The 21,237-nt window shown below is 41.4% G+C and overlaps 1 protein-coding gene across 1 annotated transcript; it reads right to left on the bottom strand.

Moving 5' to 3' along the window:
• Window positions 1-3,033: 3,033 nt before the first annotated feature.
• cdh17 (cadherin 17, LI cadherin (liver-intestine)) lies at window positions 3,034-16,301 on the bottom strand. Its single transcript, XM_019892184.1, has 19 exons — window positions 16,235-16,301; window positions 14,325-14,381; window positions 13,533-13,628; window positions 13,309-13,446; window positions 12,637-12,772; window positions 12,395-12,553; window positions 11,127-11,279; window positions 10,849-11,054; window positions 10,653-10,784; window positions 9,832-9,982; window positions 9,208-9,417; window positions 8,994-9,070; window positions 8,007-8,195; window positions 6,509-6,753; window positions 5,547-5,677; window positions 5,109-5,333; window positions 4,911-5,021; window positions 3,572-3,688; window positions 3,034-3,473 (listed from the first exon to the last, which is right to left on the bottom strand). The coding sequence occupies exons 2-19, from the start codon at window positions 14,373-14,375 to the stop codon at window positions 3,391-3,393; spliced, it is 2,610 nt and encodes an 869-aa protein (XP_019747743.1). The 5' UTR covers window positions 14,376-14,381; window positions 16,235-16,301; the 3' UTR covers window positions 3,034-3,390.
• Window positions 16,302-21,237: the final 4,936 nt, after the last annotated feature.

The following is a 21,237-nucleotide window of genomic DNA, read 5'->3' as shown; positions in this document are numbered from 1 at the left end:
TTCATTTACAACAATAATCTTTCCATAAGGAGCAGTAAAAATTGCTTTCTATATCGTTACTATAAATGACAGTGAATTTACTCACATTTAACTTTTGTCACTATCATGACAAGGCCACATTCTGTGTACAGCAGGGGTGCCCAAACTTTTTGGACCGAAGATCTACTTTTCGGTCAACCAAGCGAAGCACTTTTGCAGCCTGTTGACTATCGTAGCTAACACGTACCGTTTTAAAGTGCTTCCCTCAGCCCGTGCCCTCGGTGAATTGTACACGAAGCAAACTGAATGAGAATAATGACGATCAAAGATATTGCGCAACAGCTCTAATCACAAACTGCAATTGCAGACTGCTGAGCGCTAACAACTTCCGCTGACGTAGTCACGCGCCACCGTAGGTTAAAGATGTATATGCTTTATTTATTTGAAGCAGAAATAAAGCAGTACCTGAGTTCTATTCTGGATTCCAAAAACAAGAAAGCTGTTAAGACTGCCTATATGCTCCTCATTTGAAATGTTTGTCTAAAAATCCCCTGGCTTCTTTTTTGTTTAAACGTTTGTAAAATATGTTTGTATTAATAACATATTCGTTTTGTTTTCTGTTTACTGAGAATTGTATTCTGACTTGTTCAATAAAGATTATTTAAAAAAATGCATATGCTTTATTTTATTTTATTTTTAAAATATTTCTTTGGGAAAATGAGACTGATAGGATGATTAGGGTGCAGTGTGCATTAACACAAAAAATATATTACTAACATTCTACAAAGACACACAAATGTTTTTTTTTCTCTCCTCTACGCCTTTCGGATCTAATTGGGGCGAGTCCTAGATCTACCGGTAGATCAGGATCGACGTAATGGGCACCCCGGTGTACAGCCTATGTAACGGACAAAGTGTGACTGTCTATTTGTAAGAGAAAAGATCATCTATTCGAAAAAGCGAGTCATTCTCCTGAAAAACAATTTTCAATGGTAAAGTTTCTATTCTAAAGAGTTCTTACTGCAGACTGGCTGTAATTCTTTTGTGAGTGCGCCCATTATGAAGGAAATGAATATGTGACCTCATTTCATCCAGGTGAGTTCTCATTTTGCTGTCTGGATGTGGCTGTCACTATAGCAACTGTTTGGTTGATAATTAAAATGAAGTCAGTCGGTCATACTTCCTGGTAGCGTGCTTATAAAAAGAGGTCATGCAAGTGGGGAGGACATCAATTCATTGTTTAAATTGTATAACACTCCCCCACTCATGTAAAGCAGCCTAAATTCACATCACATAGAAACAAATCTGTTCCATTTCTATCCATCTACATCAAATGCAAAAAAACCCCAAAAAAACCCTAAGAATATTATGAGCAATTTGTGATCATTTTATTTTTTGTTGAAACTCTGTTACCTTTTTATTGGAACACATCACCGCCTTGACTTACAAGTTTAATTCCTTCCAAAAATCATCTCTCAAATCATCTTTCCAAATTTAGATGAATGAAAATGCCATTAATCCATTTCAACGCCACAAAAAAAAAAAAAACACCAGCAAGTTTTGTGACGTGTTATAATAAGAAAAATCGCACTCAACCATGTTGTAAAATGTAAACGGTTTGTCCATGATGATTCAACAGACATTGTGCTGTTTATACACACACCTTGGCCAGGGTAATGCAGGCAGACATACTACACATAAATTTGGGAAACAGGAGACCGTTGCAACCAAGCTGCAGTTATAGTTGTTGTTCTTGCAGAGGATAAAGAATACATGCCTGTGACTATTGCTATATACTCTGCATCTGTTGCTGCCATTTGTGTTCAGATATATTCACCGCAACAGTGATGCTAAAAACCTTTGGGTGGGGTGGGGTGAGGTGGGGAAATCTGCTAAGATATGAATCTGCGGATGCTGAATTGTGAATAGCAGGGATCAACTGTAGTTTTAAGTTGTAATATCAACAATAACCACAAGACGGCAGACACGTCTTAGTTGTGCTGACACTGGGTTTTTATATTATAACAATGTTAGTTGGCCTAATAACATTTTTTGCTGATATCTCAACAGTAGAAGCATTTTTGAGTGAGTTGGTTTTTTGGGTGGTAAAATGTACAAAATGAATTTTGCACGTAATGTTGGTTTCTTGTTCAACAGTTTTATGCCATCTTTGAATGGTATTTTTTATGCAAGAGAGCCGTTTGCACTAAAAAAAAATACAGTTAGTATAGTGGATCTTTTATATATGTACTGTGTTGAAAAATATATTATCAGAAATTCAATATATTAAGAGCAAGTGTCTTCTACATATGCACATATTTTTGTCTATATTTCAAATAACATTGTTGTCATACATCTGGATTAGGGTTAGTGTTAAAGTTTGATTTAAATTTGGAAGCATTTTTATAGAACAACTAAAGGACACAGTCAAATTTTTTTGTTTTCCGATTATCGGCCAAATTAATTTTGCTAACAAATTCAATCCAATGTTCGGGTGAGCGTTTTGGAAAGTGATGCTGGGATACGAGTAACGAGAAAATACACACATACTGAAAATGCATTTCACCATTTGCTGCGCACACACACTCACTGCACGTGGCCCGCTCTGCGCGCACGACGGCACATGTGGCGTCGGCGTCCGACCGGCCGCATGTGATGTTGTTTTTGTCCCCGTCTCCACTTTACCAGCATTGTCTTCCCTTTGCAAGGCACAATGAGCCACCAATCACACAACTCTTGCTTCCCCGCTGTCTAATAAGACGTGAGTCAGAGCGGCAGCGCTCTGGCCGTGACTGCTCAGCGGCAGACGGCCGGTGAAGTGGAGGAGGAGGAGGAGGACAAGACTGACTGGAGGGTGCTAGCGCTCCATACGGAGTGAAATGTCTCAATGTGAACAGAAGGCTTTTCAGTGAATGGGGAGATGTTCATGTGTTCATGTCACCTGCAGGCCCACGCGCTTCTTCATACACACGCAGCACACACAACAATTGGAGCTGGTGTGGGAAATAATGAAATAGAAATGACTTCGTACTCAGAGAAACACCATCCATCATGTAATAGTGGCTCCCATTTGTTTCGTTTATTGAGGGGGGGAAAAAAAGAGCAGTAATTGCCCAACAAAACATATCACATTATAGTCAACATTTTTCATGTTACAGTGGTGGGGCCACATCAATAAATTAGGGCGGGGCCACCTGACATGAGTAATCCTGCTTGGCAACTTTTAATCATGTCTTTATTTTGTTTATGATGTCTCATATGTATATAGTAAATACAACATGGCCAAGAAAATAAAAAGACTTTGTGGTGACTACTGGCAGCTAAGCAACCCTCTTAAATGTACACGCTTTCCTCGAAACGTCAAGAAAGTCCTCACATGACACAAAAAATAGTACAAATGCAGAGTTGTGTCTACATCAAGGCGTTCTTCTCCGCCTCCTCGCTGTTCTTACTGCGTTTACTTGAACGTTTGACCGCGACGACGAGGACCAAAACTGCAAACACCAAAGGGTGGTTGATTTTTTTGTTTGTTTTGTTTTTGCTTTGAGAATGAGGGGAAGGAGCAACAGAGAAAAGTCAGGGAGAAACTCACCACAGAATCCCAGAGTTCCCGCCAGGATGCCGATGGTGGGTCCCATTCCGTATTTGAAGCCGTGCTCACCTGGTGCCACGTAGCAGTAGCCCAGCTCCGTGCACGTGCACACTTGTACTGGTTGTTGGAGAAATAGATTAGCGTATGACTGTCTTTTTTTTTTTTTTTAAATACACCACCCTGCACTGTATAATAACATGACTACACAAAACATATTAGAATGTTTTCTGGCTGTCGAGTCCAAAAATGACAATTGGTTTATTTGAATTGGCTTTAGTTTTTTGAGATTTCACTATTTTTGATTGACAATGAATGTGCTTTGACAGTTTACCAAATGCACTTTCATCGTTATGAAAAGTAGCATTTTCCCCTGTTTTTAGATTTGTTTGCTGCTACATTGCTTCATTTTCTGAATTTTTGCTTGATTTTCACCCGGAACATGATTTACATATGGAAGGCTCACAATGGCCGATGTTCACGACATTACATTAAAAACGAAAGAATATTGTACTTGACAAGACGGATACAGCCTCAACAAATTTGAAGAATAAAGTGAACATAAATGTCATAATTTGTGCAGTCTTACAACTTTTCTTCAAGAAGACTATGTAATATCTCATCAACGAAAACAATAACAGTAAAATGCCTTCCATTGCAGATTTCACAGATTTTTTTTTGGGAGGGTTTTTTTTTTTTTAAATAACTATTTTGACCTGCTTCCTGTTTATTTTTGGATGTAATTCTACTGTCAACCAGTAGATGGTAGCACACAATTGCAAATTCAAAAGAAGAACAAAAACACCTAAGTACAGTTTTTCAACTTAGCCTCGTTTTTGCTGAAAATGACTGAAAGTCCCATCTGTGTAATCCTGCTTTTTACGCCTCCAGAATGGCTGTAGGTTCATTTTATAGTGTATATGTGTGGGGATGATTATCGGTGTATAATGTGTGATGATAAGTTTGTTAGTTTGGAAACAACACGGTTTGTTTACTGTAAATGGGTAGAGGGACCAGTGCACTGTAACATTGTACAATATTGTTGCCTCATCCTCTCACTAATTAAATGCCTTTGAATGTGTTTGTATAGTTTCAAAAAGACCTTTAAAAAAATAAAGTGGTGAAAATGCGATTAAAAAAAATGCCGCAGGAGTATTTAATTAGGGTACTTCTATATCATGGATTTTGGAACGGAATCCCGGTGGTGGAGGGGGATGATGAAGTACTTTAGTCATAAATTCTGTAAAAGCGTAAGTGTAGAATTCTGTTGTACTTAAGTGTTTTTCTTTTTTTGTTTGTTTTTTTCATAAAACAGAAGAAAGTCTCGGACTGCTTCACTGACCCTCAAAGGACTGCGTGACTCCCATCCCTGCATTATCTTTCACGTTGATGGGCAGACTAAACGTTCTGTCTTCCGTTGGCATTTTCTTCAGGGTCAACTTGGCTGTGGTGCCTGGGCAGTACACAACGGAGGAGCGTGATGGAAGTGCATACAAGGTGTCTTATAGCACATCGGAAAGTCATTGCATCATTTCGGTACCGTCAATGGTTTGCAGGTCCCAGTTGTGGGATTTTCTGCTGTGGACCAGGGCAAAGGTGAAGGGCTGCGAAAAGGGAGCGCCGTCTCCGTCATGAGCCTTGATGAACACCGGCTCGGGTTTCTTCAGGCACATGAATGCCTGCGTCTCCGTCAGTTTGGGGGTGTTGTCATTCACATCCAGCAGCCTCACCGACACCATGCGCTCGTCGAACTTTTCAGGGTTATCTGTTGAGTGGAGATGACATTTGGAGTTATGGTCATTCTCCGCAACCCTAATGAGGACAAGCGCTATGATATTACAAATGACTTCTGTGACAGTAAAATACGTTAGTTACTGTAATGGATGTAAATAACTCTTTTCCCAACACAGTGCAAAAAAAAGATCCAGTAGAATATTATGTAAGTGTCACAACAAGTGTTTTTCAAAATGTCTCAGACCCTTCTCGAAGGCAGTGACAGTGACTTCAAAGGTCTCCAGGGTCTCTCTGTCCAGCTTGTCTTTGGTCGTAATTTGTCCGGTGGCTGGGTTCAACTCCAGCCAGCCTTTAGTGTCACCTTCCATCTTGAAACTGCCCAACAACAACAACAACAACAATAACCCAGACAAAGTCAGAGGAAACAAATCAATAGTTTACTCATGTACGCACACGTGATGGAACCAAAGTCCAAAACAAGCCTGCAAATTTAAAGTGCGAGGAATTATTGATGACTTTGTGATTGATTTGCACGTGCTGCTTTTGAGGTCAGTTTACTCCATCACGTTGTCATAGCTTGTAAACTTGCACAGAAACATTGGACATATAAACACACACTTCAGCCTCGTGCATGCAAAACAATGAAACTTTCATATCAGTCTAACAAACAGTTTACCACGGATTAACTCACTCATGAATTTACTTATTGGCAAACTCACTAACTTACGAACTCACTCATTAACTACCGGTACATGACTTACAAACTTCCTAACTCATTCACCCACTCAGAAAGTGAACCAACTCATGCACTCAGTATTTGACTCACTCATTAACTACATAACTCACGAACAAACCAAAAAAACGGACTCACTTCATCATTAACTTACTCATCAAATAACTAATTAAAAAACTTGAACACTAAATAAACCCACTAACTTACTAACTCACACAAGTCTCATTTTTTTTCTATAAGTACGCACTCACTCACTCACTCACTCACTCACTCACTCTATGACTAAGTGCCTAAATAGATAAATCACTCACTCACTCTATGACCAAGTGCCTAAATGGATAACTCACTCACTCACTCACTCACTCACTCACTCACTCACTCACTCACTCACTCACTCACTCACTCCCTCACAAGTCTCTTGCTGTTTGGTACTAATGTCAGGGGGTGCAAAGTTTCCGCAGATGGTCCTTTACCGTATCTCTTTGCCTTCGGGGTCCTTGGCCTCCACCGTGAGCAGCACAGCTCCCTTTGTGATGTTTTCGGGCACAACTACTTCCAGGATATCCAGGGTAAATTCCGGGACCTCGTCGACGTCGGTTACCGACACGGACGCGAAGGCGGTGGATTCGGCACCGTACTCCAGGCCGCTCATCAAAGGCTCCGGGTTCCGAGCATCGATCTTCAACTTGTAGGAGGACGAGGTCTCAAAATCCAGAGGCTGGAGGCACACAAGGAGTGCATATTTGACAATGAAATGTTTGGATGCCTAACATTACCCTTAGGAGACATATAAAACTACATGTTTCCATTGTTACCATAGTGACTCAAACAGCAATACACTAAACAATGCACTGTCAGAGCCTTTATCCAGATTCTCCTTTATTTTAGGTGGTCCGTAGCCCATTGAAAAAAAACATTTGCATTTTAAAAAACATCATTCTCAGTCCCCATAGTGCATTTGAAACACAATTTAACACTCGATTGCTATTACATAAGCATAACTGTGAACAGATTGCATTTCAATAAAAAGGTTACCATGACAACTGAGCTAAATTACCTTGTGCTGCAATTCTATCTCTTAAAGCGCAAGTTGATGTCCTTTCACAGAGTAACTGTGAGGATTCTACATGCACGGGTGCAAGGTTGTTACAGTTAATGAAAGAATTGGGAAAAAAATGTTTGGTAACGAAATAAAATAAACAAAATTATTTTAAAATAACTGAATACCATCTGCTTCCATTCATTTAACAATCCGCTTATGCTCATGAGGGTCGCGGGCGTTCTGGAGTCTATCCCAGTTGCCTTCGGGCAGTAGCCCGGGTGGCACCCTGAACTGGTTGCCAGCCAATCGCAGGGCACACAGAGAGGAACAACCATCCGAGCTCACAATCACACCGAGAGACAATTTAGAGTGTTGCATTCCCAATGGTGCATGTTTTTAGAATGTGGGAGGAAACCGGAGTACCCGGAGAAAACCCACGTAGGCACGGGGAGAAAATGCAAACTCCAGCCAGGAAGGCCAGAGCCGGAATCAAACCCTGCACCTTTGCAGTGTGAGCCCGACGCACTAACCAGTTGACCACCGGGCCGCCTGAAGCTAAAAGCAAAACAAACTATAATTATAGCAAAAAAGTCCATTTTCATTTTGCCAGTTAATATGATTCATGAGCTTCCAGGGTTCATTTTAAATGTATTTACTTCGGTAGTGCTGTAAAGTCAATCTGTCTTTTGACAATAAAATTGTAGTTTAATTTACTACACCATACTTTCTAACCTTTTCTTTTGTTTCATCTTGCACTTGACAAATATTCCATATATTTAGAAAAAAAAATAACACTAAAACTAATAAGAGCTAAACTTAAGCAAAGCATTTAAAAAAAAAAAAGTGAAAAGTAACAGAAACAGGGAAAAAAAAAGTAAAAACTGAAAACCCCGAAAATATTACAACCCCTGATAAGGTGACGTTTGTACCTTTGCGATGACCACGTGGCCGACGCCTTTTCCGTCCGTTTCCACGGCAAACACGCCGTCGTCGTTGCCGGCTGTGATGTGGAACTCGATGAAGGAGCTGCCGCTGTCTGCGTCGTCGTCATCCGACGCGCTGATGTTGAGCACCGTTTGTCCCACGGCGGCGTCTTCGACCACCGTGTAGCTGCCGTACTGAATGACAACGCGCACACACACATCATCAGGAGCTGTACTTTCATGTACAGACTTTTCCGCTGTCTTGACTACACGCAAGGAAGTTATCTTAATGCAAAAAAGCTTAACGTGACTTAATGTAAAAAAAAAAAAAAAAAAAAAACTACCACCGGTCATTATTAAAATTCACACACACACATCTCTACCTTTAACCTCTAAAAATATCAAAACAATTGCAACGGTGTTTGGGATTTTTTGGGGGGCATTAACTTTTTCCTTTCCATCAACGTTCACTATGGAGAAAAAGCTTAATGTCTCTTAATATTAGAAAACTACAACCCAGTCCCACCAACATTCATGTGCCAGGTTTTATTAACCCTTTCATGCACCCATAATGATAACCTGTAACCTGATAACATCATATGACGTCCACTGTAGTAACCACTGTCCCTGAAAGCGTTAAAATTGGCTCAGGTGCTGGGGAAGTTCAAGTATAAAGTGTGTGGGGGTCCACTGCACTCTTGTTTATTAGATCAAAAGTGGAGTGCTGGCATTCTGCTCTTCATCAATTATCTAATGGTACGCTACCTAATGAATGACTCGTGCTATATTTTTGACAGGAAAAATTCCTACATTTTAGAGTCTGTGCTTTTTTTTCCCCTTTATTTTGCCTTTTACTTGACTAAATGAGTTGAATCAGTACTTCCACTTGCACCAGATTTTTTGATACTCCTACACAAGTACCGTGTGAGTCCTTTTGCCACCTCTGATTCGGACGCACGCTGATCTAATGCGATGCAACGATTGTGTGCTTACATCATTCTTCTCAAAGCGAGGCAACTCGTTGTTCACATCAATGACCTTGACCACGACCTTACAGAGAACACTGTGAGCTGAAGGACAGAAGTGATGAGTAAGTACCTGCACATCAATGTCTGTGTGTGTGTGTGTGTGTGTGTGTGTGTGTGTGTGTGTGTGTGTGTGTGTGTGTGTGTGTGTGTGTGTGTGTGTGTGTGTGTGTGCGAGGTACCTGGATCACTGACTCTAACATCCAGGTTGTACACCTGATGGTCCCTGCGCTGCAGCGCGCGCAGCGTTTGGATTCGACCGGAGGCGGCGTCAATGGCGAAGGCTTCGGGTGAGGTGGAGGGCTGCTGCGACATGATGGTATAGGTCAGCAGAGCGTTCAACGTCTCCGCTTGGTCGGCGTCGTGGGCTATCAGGTCCCCGATCGGACTGCCTGAAAGCACACCAGAGATTTATTGATCACAACACACTCCTTAAGGAGGGGGGGCATATGTATTTATACTACATTTTGACAATCGACTACAATTTTAAATCGGCGCTACCCACATAGAACCATGCACGCACTTTCTAGCAAGCCGTATGACAAAAATGCCATTTTAAATACGCGCTTACGTGCAAAATACGTGCTCTTAATGTATTTTGTTTTTTAGAAGACATTTACAAAGTGCTCTCAGGCATAAATGTTACCATTCAAGGATGGCACAAAATGTATATGTATATATAAATTCACGGGTGCAGAGCCAAATGTATGCACTAGTCCACTGCAGTGCAGGAAACATGTTTATAATCCCCCACAATAAATAGATAATACAAGGGCACAAAAAGAAAACGACTGCGGAGGTCTCACCTACAGGCTCGTCCTCCTGCACCTCAAACACAGTCTCCTCTTCCTCGCACACGGGCGCATTGTCGTTCACATCCTCCACCACAACGTGGATCTCCATCGGGGGATCCACCTGGTTCTCATAGACATCCTCGGCCATCACTACCAGGATGTACTGAAACAGGAGCAGTTCCAGTTAGTTACGCTATTGAAAATGGATTAGTTGTGTCAGTGTTTCGCTTACTGTCTGAAGTAATGTTTGATTCCATTTTGATTACGTTTTTCAATTAATTTTGAGTAAATGCTCTAAGCTGTTAACCATTTTTGCAACCATTTTAAGACCTGGGAGTTTTACAATATTCTTTATTTACCTTACTATTTCTGCAAATGTACACACTCACGTCAGAGCAAATTGCACGAAATCAATGTTTTCAATGTCAACTGCATTTTCGCTGCCGGCAAACACTCATTGCAATGCACTAATATGTTTGAGCCATTATCTTTTTTCTGTTTGCTGTACCATCAACTGACGAGTGTGGCATATTGCCACATGACAAGGGACAGCCAATCACCATTTATGATTCACAAGTGTCGGCTTGAGAAGGGGCAAAGAAGGAAGACAAAAACTCCCGGTATTTAATAAGCCAAATTTTGGCCATTAAAAAAAAAATAATTCTAACAGCAACTATAATTATTTTACTTTCCCTGTAATGTAACTCAGTAGAGTTACATAAACTTTGCAATGAGATGACGTAATTTCATTCCATGTAATTTGTTACTTCCCAACTCTGCTTCGTATGTCAAAGAGGAACTCGATAATGTGCAAAAGCTTTCGCGGCGTTCACCATGTCCTTCTCCTCCCTGTCTAGCTCCTCTGTGAGCAGAATTTCTCCATCCTCTGTGATCTGGAAAGGGAATCTCAGCTCTCGTTCTTTCTGCACAAGCCTGTAAATGGCGCCTGGCTCATTGGACTGGACCTAAAACCAGACAACAAGATGGGTCATTGTGGAGCGACTGCATCTGAATGAATTTCCTCCTCACCTTGGTAATGACTCGCGGGTAGGATCCCTCCAGGTGCTCCTGAATGGCAATCCTGCCGGGGTTGACCCACAAATTGGGCTGCACCGCAATGTGCACTCTGGAGTTGCCGCTCAGCGCCATCTCGGATGCTCCTCCCATGTCGTGGACTTTCACGATTAAGGTGTAGTCCGGGTCCTCCAGGGGGTCCAGGTTGCTGCGTCTCATCTCTGACACCAAAGAAGATGATGAGGGGTAACTTGATTATCAGTGACTAACTGAAATGAAAGTTGCACACACACCTGCTCTCTCCACACAAGTGAAGAAGGGGTTTTCTTCATTGGGGACGGTTGGCGAGGGACAGTAGTTGTTAAATTTTGCCCTGAGAGACTCAGCGCTGCGGTCTTCTCCTCTGGCGTACTGGATTGTCTCCCTGGCATTGAGCATGCGCTCCCCTGTTACACATGCAGGATAAAGCAGTAAGAATAACCTCTAAAGTCACACAAAAATTTTGAAATTAAAACACCGTGACACAAGCTGCTTAAGTTTTTGAAAAAAATAACATTCAATTTTGTGTGAAGAGGCTCACCTTCAAGCAACACACAGAATTCCACTCTGCACATTTCACAGTACTTCCACGAGTCATCGTCAGAGTAAAACTTGAGTACAGTGTTACATTTTTTGATCGTTTGTTGTTTTTTTTTACATTTTAAGATTGACAGTATTTAACTCCTTCTTAAAATCATATGAAGGAAGATAAATCATGTATGAGCAAGTCTCCCTTAAAACTGAGGTTAACACTGTTTGTAATTATTACATCTACGATGATATATTTCATTGTAATAGTCTATTATTAAAATAAACAATTTTACATTTTTCTCTTCATCTACAAAATACCTATCTGACTATTTTAAACCATTAAATGTAACCATTGAGCTAAAAAGAATTGCCCCCTGTGCTCTAATAAAAGAAAAAAAGTATTTGCATTATTTCCTGTGGGGTGAAGTGATTCTAAATCACAAAAAAACTGTGTTGGACTTTAGAGGCTCTACAAAATAAATTTTGGGCGCACCACGCAAACAATTACAATTGTGCACGACCAAGTGGTACGTGAGGGAATCACTATCTGAGCACAGTTCAGTTGTATTTAACTTTAAGGTTCAAACTGTGCATAACGATGCAGTATCTTACAATATCAAATATACATTTTTGATCAGCAGTTATAACGCATTCTAATGCTGGTCAACATGACAATGCTTTGAGCGCTACACCTGAATGTTGTTTTTCCGGTGGGAAAAAAGTTGGGCTGCTCCAATGTATCAAGTGTTTCAATGCAGTTCTGACTCCTTCTTTGCCTTCACGTGCCGCCTGATTCCAAGTAATCAGTCATATGCAATCTCACGCGACACATTACGGCAGTCTGCCACCAATCTGCGTTAATCTTGCCCAGACCAGATGAGCTGCGTAATCTGGTTTCACTCTGACAATGTGCTGCCAGATTACGGGCAGAAATAGAACGATTACTGACATTTCGCACCCGGCACGTGAGGCGGGCGGGACGGGGCGTCACCTTGCTCGGTGGTGGAGATCTCTCCCGAGTTGGGATCCACCTGGAAGAGCAGAGTGTTGTGTCGGTTGGGGATCTGGCTGACTAGGCTGTACGTCAGCTGAGCATTGGGAGTGCTGGGGTCGTCACGATCCAACGCAAACACACGAGTGAACGGCACACCTGGAATGATACATAACAATGCTTCCCTGGTTGGATTGTGGTTACAAAGATCAACGGTGGGGGTCTAGAAGTAGAATGCACACCTGCTGGAGTGTTCTCTCGGACCAAAGCGGTGTAGTAACTCTGGTTAAAATATGGAGCGTGGTTGTTGATGTCCAGCACGTGGATGGTTGCGAAAATGGGCCCCTCCACGACCTCATCGTCCACTAAGGCCTCCACCTGGAAACAACCACAAGCATATTCATATGAAATAAAATCAGGGACGTGACATCCACCACACATATCAGCGAAGGTCAGAATCTGTCTGCCTGCACCTCGATCAAATCCGCCAAAATCGAATTGCACTACCTGCACCACAACTTGGACCTGCTTTTAACTGATCAATTCTAGTTTGTCTTCTATCACCAAATTGTGACAGAAATTGCCCTCGGAATGCCCAGCAAGGCCCAATGCAGTCTGTCGAATTCCCACACACGGTGAACTCAATTTGCCCAAGGGTGAAAATGAAGATGGGGCAGTTTTTACGCCTGTGTTACACTTTTACGGGTGCCCGCTTACGAAAATAGGGTCCTTGGATTTAGATTCTTTTTCTGGGGCAATGACAAAAAGTCAATTATACACAAAAATACAGTGCTAAAAAAAAGCATGAAAAAACAGCACTGTATTTTTGTCATGCTTTTTTTTTTTTTTAAACAATCTCAAGCACTTAAAATCCATGAGACATAATTGCACACGTATGGTGAGGGGTATGTTACCGCAACAAGGTAGTTGTCATTTTGGGACCAGTCCAGAGGTTTGTCCAAGTAGAGCCAACCGTCAGCTGAGATCTTGATGTCATCGCTGCCTTCTCCGTTCAGCCTGAAAGCGTTCACACCAGGATGGCTGACCTGGAACTGAGCAAAAACAACTCACATATTAGATTAACTTAAAAAAAAAAAAAGTCACAATTAGTGTGCGCTTGTGTGTGTGAGTGTGGTACCTGACAGAGTGCGTAGGGTACAGGTGTGCCCTCCTGCACCTTCATCACCAAGTTCTCAAATGGGACCTTCTTGCCATCCAGGCCCAAGCCAGCAGCCTGTCAAAGGTTGAGAAAGCAAAGAGTATTGCATCACACTGAAGGGATTCCTACTATTTGCTGACCGTAGTTAGCCACGTGAGAATAATGAACTGAAGTTGCACAGGTGGGCACTACCTCACAACCAGTAACTTTCAAACTCATGGTAAATGGGAGTCAATCCACCCGTTGACATTTAAAGTGCCCTTGATTAAACTCAAATAAAGTCTAGTTGTTCAGGTAGGCAGATTTTTTTTCTTTGGAGCACAAGTGTTCGGTTTGCACTGAGCATACTTTGTGTAACATGAAATAGAACCAAAATATTTCATATAACAATAAAAATGTAATCTGGATGAAAATTTAAAAAAGGAGTTCATAATATTTTCAATATGTCTAGATTTTAAGAGACACTGTGTAATGTACAAATGGAAGAAACACACTTTTCACTCCAGCTCCCAAACGTCAGTGAACCAAGCAAGATCAGTTATTGATTGAACCGGCATTACATGGAAAAAGTCTGGCCTTTCTTCGACAGCCCTCCCTAAGCAAAGACGGGACGGGACAAAGGACACCTTTCGCTTCAATGATTCAGCCATGAGTCACATTTTACATCACGTATGGCTTCTCAGGAAATGGAGTGTGGTTCCTCTCCAAGAGGGGTTTTTTTTTTTTGTGTGTGTGTTTTGACATTTTCTTATGAATATGCAGTGTACTCACAGAGCCGAGCAAGAGTGCCAGAAGACACAGATGCACCATGGGAGTCATCATCACAGTCTACGGACAAACAACAAGAAGGAGACGAGTTAATACATCGAGTAAAACATGTTTTCTGTGCAAAGTTCAACTGCTTTTTTTTTTTTACCTAAATTGTATTGTAAATTGTAAATCGTAAAAGGGTCTATTTTAAAAACTGAACGTAGGGTGGCATATTCTGTTGTAGTCATAAATTACAATGCAATCGATTTCATATTACGCCAGCCTTTATAGGTCACACTTAAAAAGAGAAAATTAAAGTATCTCCAAAACCTTATGTGCTAGAAAAAAAGTGAAGGCGTTTTTTTAAATCAGTGTCAAAACTGCTCTCAGGGCGGTCCTTCTCAAATAATAGGGGGGATCTCCTTTGGGGGAAGGGTGGGGTCGATCCTTGGGGGGCTCTGTGTGACCCTTTTTTTTTTGGCCGCGTGAGAATGAAGTGTAATTCCTGTCCAGTACAGTAGGTGGCGGTGGCGAGCACATTTTTTTTTTTTTAATTTCAGGCAAATTGATGCACTGTAATTCTTTGCTGTTACAGACTAAAAATGAAAAGCAATAAAGCTATTATTTGGAGTATGTAGATCTATACAGTATATGCTTTCGTTTATGGTTTGCAGCCGTGTACTTTGAATGATTTTATGGACAAATGATACTATTTATAGTTGTAAGGCACGAAAAAATTTTCCTCTCCCTAGTGGGGCGTAACAGAAAAGAATAAAAACATTACTGTAGCATTAATATATCACAATTACTGTGGTATTGTCCATTTAATTATGCTTTCACTAAAATTTGTCATCATGAATATATATTGGTGCAATCTACTTTTTTTCTCTCAAAATATTGAATTGTATTTTTTCTTTACTATCATTATTCTTATTCATCCTTTTGGTTCTTTCCATTCCTACTGCCTTATTAGGGCATCCATTTTGTCTCTAGTTTAAATCACCAAATATGGTTCCTTAGCCAACAAATGTGCATGAAACAGACACTTCATTTGGTACACCAGCGCAATCTGAAAGTGTCAATACAAGAGCGATATCAGAGTCCTTAATCTGAAAGTATCAATGCAAGAGCGATATCAGAGGAGGTGTACCTAATGAAGTGTCTGGGCAGCATAAAACGTATTACTTATGACAGTGTTCTGCCTAAAACCCCACAACGTCCACACTTTTCTTAAAAAGACAGCTTATCTATTGCGTAATAAAACCATTCGTCATAATACTACAGACACAGGAACATGACTCAAGTAGTGCAATGAAAGGGGAAGTGACCCCGGTGGACAAGGGTGAAGGTGACATTGAGTGGTGGCTAATGACCTTTTTTAAAGTCACCAACCTGAGACACTCTCTATTGAAGGAATGCCTAACTATTTTGGTTATTTTAAAATTGGCTTCTGCTTTCCGGAGGACGAGAACATACAAGTATTTTCACTTTCTTTGACTTAAAGCAAATGGTGCAAAGGGTGCGGCCCAAACCATGTACCCCGCAAATGTTCATAATGTACAGTAATAAACATTCGATGGATTGTTGCATGATATTAATGTCATCGATTTTGTATGTTCCTTGGCCGGCTTTATGAAAAAAATGAAAAAGGCTGCCGCAAGTATAAACCGAAGATGTGATTAATCTACAACAACTGTAAAATAGAATGCAGTTCTTGTCTTCCACATAATAGAATCAATAACCTTCGTTCTTATATTCAACATTTGCAAACAGCCAAGGTCATGCTCAGGAAACCATTGACAGCACATGCCAAGAAGGCCTCCACAAAGAAAATCAAACCACAATCACTTTAAAAAAAAAAACCCTTAAATACATTCAAACTAAATACATTCAAACAAAAGCGTGTATAAAGGAGAGTCGAGGTGACGCACCTTTCTCCGGAGAGATCCTGCCAGTCAGTCCGGGCGTGACTGATGTGAATTCTCATCCTGCCTGGTCAAACGTTAACCACACGTTAACCAGCACTCTTTTATTGGATCTAATCATTGTCTAATCAGCACTGTCACCACTCACCCACCAATGGGCGCCAGGCTCGACAACCAGGAAGGAAGAAACACTGTAAGGACTCTCATTTCACGACATGAAATCTCACGGTGGTGCTTTCAAGTCGGAGTGATCATATTTGTCACGTTTGAATCTGGTTTATGAGGTCATTGTGGTGGAAAAACAAGCATTTAAGTCAGATATTGAGGAGAATCTGTTGCTTATAATGTCATTTATGCATTCCAGCCTTGCACCCCCCCAAAAAAAACCCCTAAAAACATTTTAAAATGTATTTTCGTAAGAAAAATAACATTTTAAAATATTACCGGTATAATGTATAAAGACATACAGTAATGACATAATGAAATAAAATGCAAACAATTTTGGCCACTTTTTTTTTTTTTTTGCCCCAATTCCATGGACATTGTTCTGCTCCCTCTGGTGTGCACGCCTTGGCCACCTGGGGGCAGTCTAAAACAAATTGATAAATATGTCACTCTTAAGTAAACCACAGTCCTTTTAGTCTTTCTTTGCCAAAGATAAATAATACATGCCTGTGAGCATTGTTATATTGTCTGTCTACGTGTGCCCCTTCACCATTTGTGTTCGATCATTTGTTGCTTGACGGCTTAAAACACAGCGACAGTAATGCCTTTCATTCATCCGTCTATTTTATTGTTTGTTAGCGTTAAACTAAATTGAATTATTCAAAGCAAGGTATGTGGTTGTTTAAAATACAAACTGTGTAGCTCTCTTGGTTTTATGTTTTCTTTGACAGTGCCGGCCGGGAGTGGCTATTTACAGCTTGAAGCCTCTTTTTGTCAACAGTTGTTCACTATCTGCCAAACTGCTGCTTGTTGTGACACGAGCTGAGCTGAGTTCACTACAACCATACAGTGCTTGTATCTCAAATGCCCGTTTGCAAGTCAGAGCGCAAAATCGCCTTAAAAACGGCTCGTGTCTCCCAAAAGTCCAAAGTCAGAAGTCTCTCTATTTCGTGAAATTCAACATTTTAAACACAGAAAATTATGTTTGAATTTACTTTAATAGCATCATTATGTGCGTGTGTTGCATCATTGCATTTATTACATTGAAGTCTCAAATTTGAAATGAATATCGTGGCCTTTCACTGGGAGTAATCAGATGTCCTGTTACAGTAGACCCCCTTTATTAGTTCTATAAGTCAGTATACATCTATATTATCGTAGTATAAGACTTATGTTTACCTTTAGCAACTTTTTGCATTTTATTGCTAATGATCAGTAAACAAATATACCCACTTGCTTTATAGTGGCCTACATTTTACAAACTAGGTCACTATGCAGTTCCAAATTGTGAGCCCAGATTTATTTTTGTGCATTTTTTCAAAAATGTGTTTTCCATTTTAAGGTCAACCTTACTGTGAATTGTACAGACATAAGACAAGTACGTTAAGAAACGGGACTACTCAGCAGCTGGTTTCTCATGGTCAGACTTTGACCTGCACTAGTGCGCCGCTTCCTGTCAGATTGTCCATTTGTGGCAATGGCTGATAAGAGGTCGTCAATAGTGCTGATGGATCCCTGCAGATCACAGCGGTCACCCGGCAGGTCACCTTGGAACATCTGACCTCAATTCCCACTGACATCCTCAGTCGATTTCCAAGCATATTTACGCGTCAAAACAACAGCGTCGCTATCTTGCAACATCCTGCGGAGGAGGAAGAAAAAAGGCGACAATGTGTGTGAATCCTTAACTGCTTAGCCTGTGAATGCATCACCGTTTTGACAGCAGCGGCGCAGTTGAAACACGACCCGCGACTGTCGACACCTCGCACCAGCGTGTCCAATTTGCATGGATTACGTAAGAATCAAAAAGCATGCGCCAACACCTTCTGCTTGACAATTTGGGATGGCCCTGCATGATGGCGGAAGACACACACTTCTTTATGGGAAGCGTTTTGAGCATTTATTTCGTAATATCCAGCTCTCTGTCCTCACTATTGGGATGACTTTGAAATCAGGGGCGATTTGAAAATCTGAGGTTTAGGGATGGTGACTTGGGCTGAACGATTTTGAAAACTAACATAATTGAGATGTTTTCTTGTCCTCCAACCCAATAATGTGATTGCGATTTAATCGGAGATTATTCTTTTTTTCAGTGTCCTCTTCCCATGTATTTTTTAAATAAACACAATAAATTCATCGATATTCCAATTAACATTATCAGGGGCCTATGATTTTTTTTCTGGAGTAAACCAGTACCCCAATGAATCCTACTGAAAACATACGTTAGACTTGGTTTTTGCGACTTACAGTATATTAAATGCAACGGAAACATGTAAAACGCATTAACGGAATTGACTTTGGTGAAAATGAATGTAAAAAATATCCTGTCTTTGTACTTCCTCTCTGTGTCTTGATTGGAGTCATGTTCAATGTGAATGAGCATCCAGTCAGTTAGCTTGTCAGTAGCACCTTGGCTTCAAAATGAACAAATATTTATGCCACAACCTCTTTCTTACGTCCAATTCAAATGGAGGACAATGGTGCTTGCTACCTCTGACTATCTGAAATGTGTCCTAGCTTGAAAAACGTCGGCTAACTCCTAGCTAGCAATGTAAACAGTGAACTACGATTAAATACAGCAAATATTAGGAATGACAATGGTAAAAGTGTGTTGGTAAGGTACTGAGTGGTCGCTTAGGAGCTAAGAAATAGTCACCCGTCCTGGTTTAGGCCAGGTGCTTTCTACTTACAGTGTATCATTGGAAGGTAGAATATTTGTTTGTGTAAACTGCATGCTCGCTCGGAGCCCTGTAGTAGGAGGCGGGAGGAATTGGATGGAACAAACCATTTTATGAGGCAAGTGGGGTTCGAGGGTTTGTTTGTTTGTTTTTTTAATATCACATTTCACCGAGGTACTGTTTGGTAGTACGCCTTTGCTGCTTTTTAAAAATAGACATACATTAAAAAATAAAATAAATAAAAAGGAATCTCAAATTTTAGGGATGCTTGAGCATCCTCAAAAATAGGCTGGAAACACTTACTAATAGGCAAATTCAGCTCCCTATTAGTGAGCAAAATCTGCACTAGTTGACATCTGTGTTTTACTAGAACTAATAGTGACATTGTAAAATTCTACTTGTCAGCACCTACCTTTTCCTCGAATAGTATAAGTAGCTAATTTCGTTTTTGCCTTAAATTCTACTTGTCAGCACCTACCTTTTCCTCGAATCGTATAAGTAGCTAATTTCGTTTTTGCCTTACTGGTTGTAATAATTGTTGGCAGGCAGGGATTGGGTTTTATGTGTCTTTTTATTAATAACGTGGCAGAGCAACTAACATGCGGTGGACTTACTCGCAGTTGCTTCCGGGAACTCCCCCTTATAGGCGGGACCTGTCCATCAACTCAAGCATGACGTAAATAGTGTAAACTCTCGTAAAGCACTAAACATATAATAATAACCTATTATATGACATCTCCCCTTTTAAGAACGCAATAGTAATCTCTAAGTCAAATACAACATATTCACTGGGATATAGCAGAGTTAAATACAAACACATACAAACTACAACTAACCAAAATGACACTTCTATTCTAATAGCTTCAACCATGTCTATAACATTTAAGTATCATTTCTCTTTTCTCAAAATAAGATGCAATGAAAATATGAACATTTCCTTGTCTGAAATATCATCACAAATATCACTTAACACGGAGCATATCAAGTGTCAATGCTTCCCACACCCCCCCAAAAAATACAATATAGTTCACAAGTCCAGCTTAACCACTGGCCTGCTGACCCGGCCCGACCTGGTCAGCGTCTGATCCGGCGGCCGTGTTGGGGAAGAGACCATACCTGGGTCTAGAGGGACAGTCTCTGGTTCTGCAACAGTCTCAGACTGGAAACCCACCCCAGTACCTCCGGTGGATGTGGGTGAGGTAGTCTGGGCAGGCTGGGGAGTTGGTGCTACACGGAGATGGCGGCGGTTCCTCCGAAGCACAGTCCCCTTCTCGGTGCTGATGAGGTAAGAGCGCGGTGTGTCACACGCTCCCGAGACCACTGCTGGCGTAGTCCAGCCCTTCTCGTGATCGAGCTTGGTGGAGACCCTGTCCCCTGGATGAAGGTCTGGGAGGGGTCTGGCACCGTGACGGCGGTTGTAGTGGAGGGCCTGCAGCTTCTTCTCTGCAGCATCTCTTTCTCGGACGGTGTCCAGATCCGGCCATTTGGGCTGAAGGTTGGCCTCCAGTGTCGGAAGAGTCGTTTTGATTTTCCGGCCCATGAGAAGCTCTGCAGGGCTCACGCCTGTGGTGGCGGAGGGAGTTGAGCGGAAGCTCATGAGGGCAAGCAGAGGGTCTTTTTGTTGTAAGATCCTCTTGGCGGACTGAACTCCTCTCTCTGCATGTCCATTCCCTTGGGCATGGTGTGGGCTTGAGGTCATGTGCTGGAAATCATAGTCTTTTGAGAATTCCTTAAATTCCTCACTCGAGAATTGAGGTCCGTTATCTGACACAACCTCGTCTGGACAGCCAAACCTTGCAAACACTGTCTTCAGCTTTAAGACGACCTGTGAAGCTGTGGTTGTCGGCATGTAGAGTATCTCCAAGAAACGGGAGAAGTAGTCTGACACGATGAGGTAGGTGTGTTTGTTGTATTCACAGAGGTCGACTGCAAGTCTCTGCCAGGGTCGTTCAGGTAGAAGTGTTGGAATAAGAGGTTCTTTTCGCTGAGTGCTCTTCATCTCATGGCACTCTTGACAGGACTCGACCTTCTGTTTAATTTCAGATGAGACACCGGGCCACCATACAGACATATTGGCCCGCTCTCTGCACTTTGACAGACCTTGATGTCCGTCGTGTATCCGATTCAGGATGTCTGCCCTTAGAACGTGTGGTATTACCATGCGGG

Source organism: Hippocampus comes, unplaced genomic scaffold (genome assembly GCF_001891065.2).
Source record: "Hippocampus comes isolate QL1 unplaced genomic scaffold, H_comes_QL1_v1.1 scaffold153, whole genome shotgun sequence".
Lineage (NCBI taxonomy): Eukaryota > Metazoa > Chordata > Actinopteri > Syngnathiformes > Syngnathidae > Hippocampus > Hippocampus comes.
Note: the sequence above shows the minus strand (reverse complement) of the source record. Positions and strands in the feature narration are given on the sequence as shown.

What these genes read in the sequence shown, in the direction of transcription:
- cdh17 (XM_019892184.1), bottom strand. Translation starts at nt 14,375, where the DNA reads ATGATGACTCCCATGGTGCATCTGTGTCTTCTGGCACTCTTGCTCGGC. An exon ending in TACCCTACGCACTCTGTCAG is followed by an intron (nt 13,447 to 13,532) that starts GTACCACACTCA and finishes GTTTTTGCTCAG; the next exon opens with TTCCAGGTCAGCCATCCTGG. An exon ending in ACCCGCGAGTCATTACCAAG is followed by an intron (nt 10,785 to 10,848) that starts GTGAGGAGGAAA and finishes GTCTGGTTTTAG; the next exon opens with GTCCAGTCCAATGAGCCAGG.